This window comes from Cariama cristata, unplaced genomic scaffold, assembly GCF_000690535.1.
Source record: "Cariama cristata isolate BGI_N322 unplaced genomic scaffold, ASM69053v1 scaffold26792, whole genome shotgun sequence".
NCBI lineage: Eukaryota > Metazoa > Chordata > Aves > Cariamiformes > Cariamidae > Cariama > Cariama cristata.
Window position 1 is genome coordinate 6,768 of NW_009602504.1, and position 839 is coordinate 7,606.

Sequence of the window (839 nt, forward strand, 5' to 3'; positions counted from 1 at the left end):
ACCCGTGCTCGAGGACGATCAGCTCCGACTGGCAAGGCTTGGGATTTTCACAGCCTGCAATGAGATCCGGAGGGAGGTCAGCTCACCCCAGCACAACCCGGGGGGTCCGGGCAGCGCAGGCAGGGCGCGGGAGCCGCTCACCCTCCGTCCCGTCGATGCACATCATGTGGGTCATGCCCTCGGTGGTGTTCTTCCCTATGGCGTAGCGGATCGTCATTCGGCTCTGGCTGACGTGGCCCCTGACCTGCGGGGCAGAAAGCCAGGTTGCAAACCAAGGCAGTTTGCAAACCAAGCCCAGAACTTGCTCCTCACTGATGCCGTGACGACAAGAAGCAGAGACCAAGCTCTGGTTTAGCAACACCAGAAGATAAGTCCACTTGGCAGCGCGGGCTTACCAGGGCGAGATAGGCTTTGGTCACCAGCCGGTCTTTAAAACACTTGTAGGCGCTTCCCGCCCCCGCTTTGTTTACGGCAAAGGGCGCCGCTGGTGGAGAAGTCGAGCTGGTGGCAGAACCTGGGGAGGAGACGGGAGGCGGAGGAGCATCCCCGGGCACTGGGGCAGTGTCCGAGGCCGAGGCCGGCTCGCAGGCAGGGCAGAGCCCGGTTCGGACCCTGGCCGCTCACCTGAAGCCATAGTAGGTGTCGGGGTCGGCCAGCTCGGGGAAGCGGTACTTGAGCTGGCTCTGCAGGGTCAGCGTCTCGTACCACATCTTGCTGTCGATGCGGATGTCCCAGTGCTTGTTGACCACGATGAAGTCGGAGCTCTGGTACAGGATGGACAGGTTGTCGATGGTACCCGGCTCCATGGCCGGCGCCCTGCGGGGAGCGTGAGGGGGGAT

General features: G+C 63.1%; 1 protein-coding gene across 1 annotated transcript in view; it reads right to left on the reverse strand.

Moving 5' to 3' along the window:
* The window catches only part of RPUSD1 (RNA pseudouridylate synthase domain containing 1), a 1,616-nt gene extending 804 nt beyond the window's left edge, over nucleotides 1-812 (reverse strand). Inside the window, 6 exon segments of the mRNA XM_009694788.1 lie at nucleotide 1; nucleotides 4-54; nucleotides 142-244; nucleotides 396-471; nucleotides 473-514; nucleotides 625-812. The exon segment at nucleotide 1 is cut by the window's left edge and continues 32 nt beyond it. Of these exon segments, the coding sequence (XP_009693090.1) occupies nucleotide 1; nucleotides 4-54; nucleotides 142-244; nucleotides 396-471; nucleotides 473-514; nucleotides 625-806 (455 nt within the window). The 5' untranslated portion in view covers nucleotides 807-812.
* Between the last annotated feature and the right edge of the window lie 27 nt (nucleotides 813-839).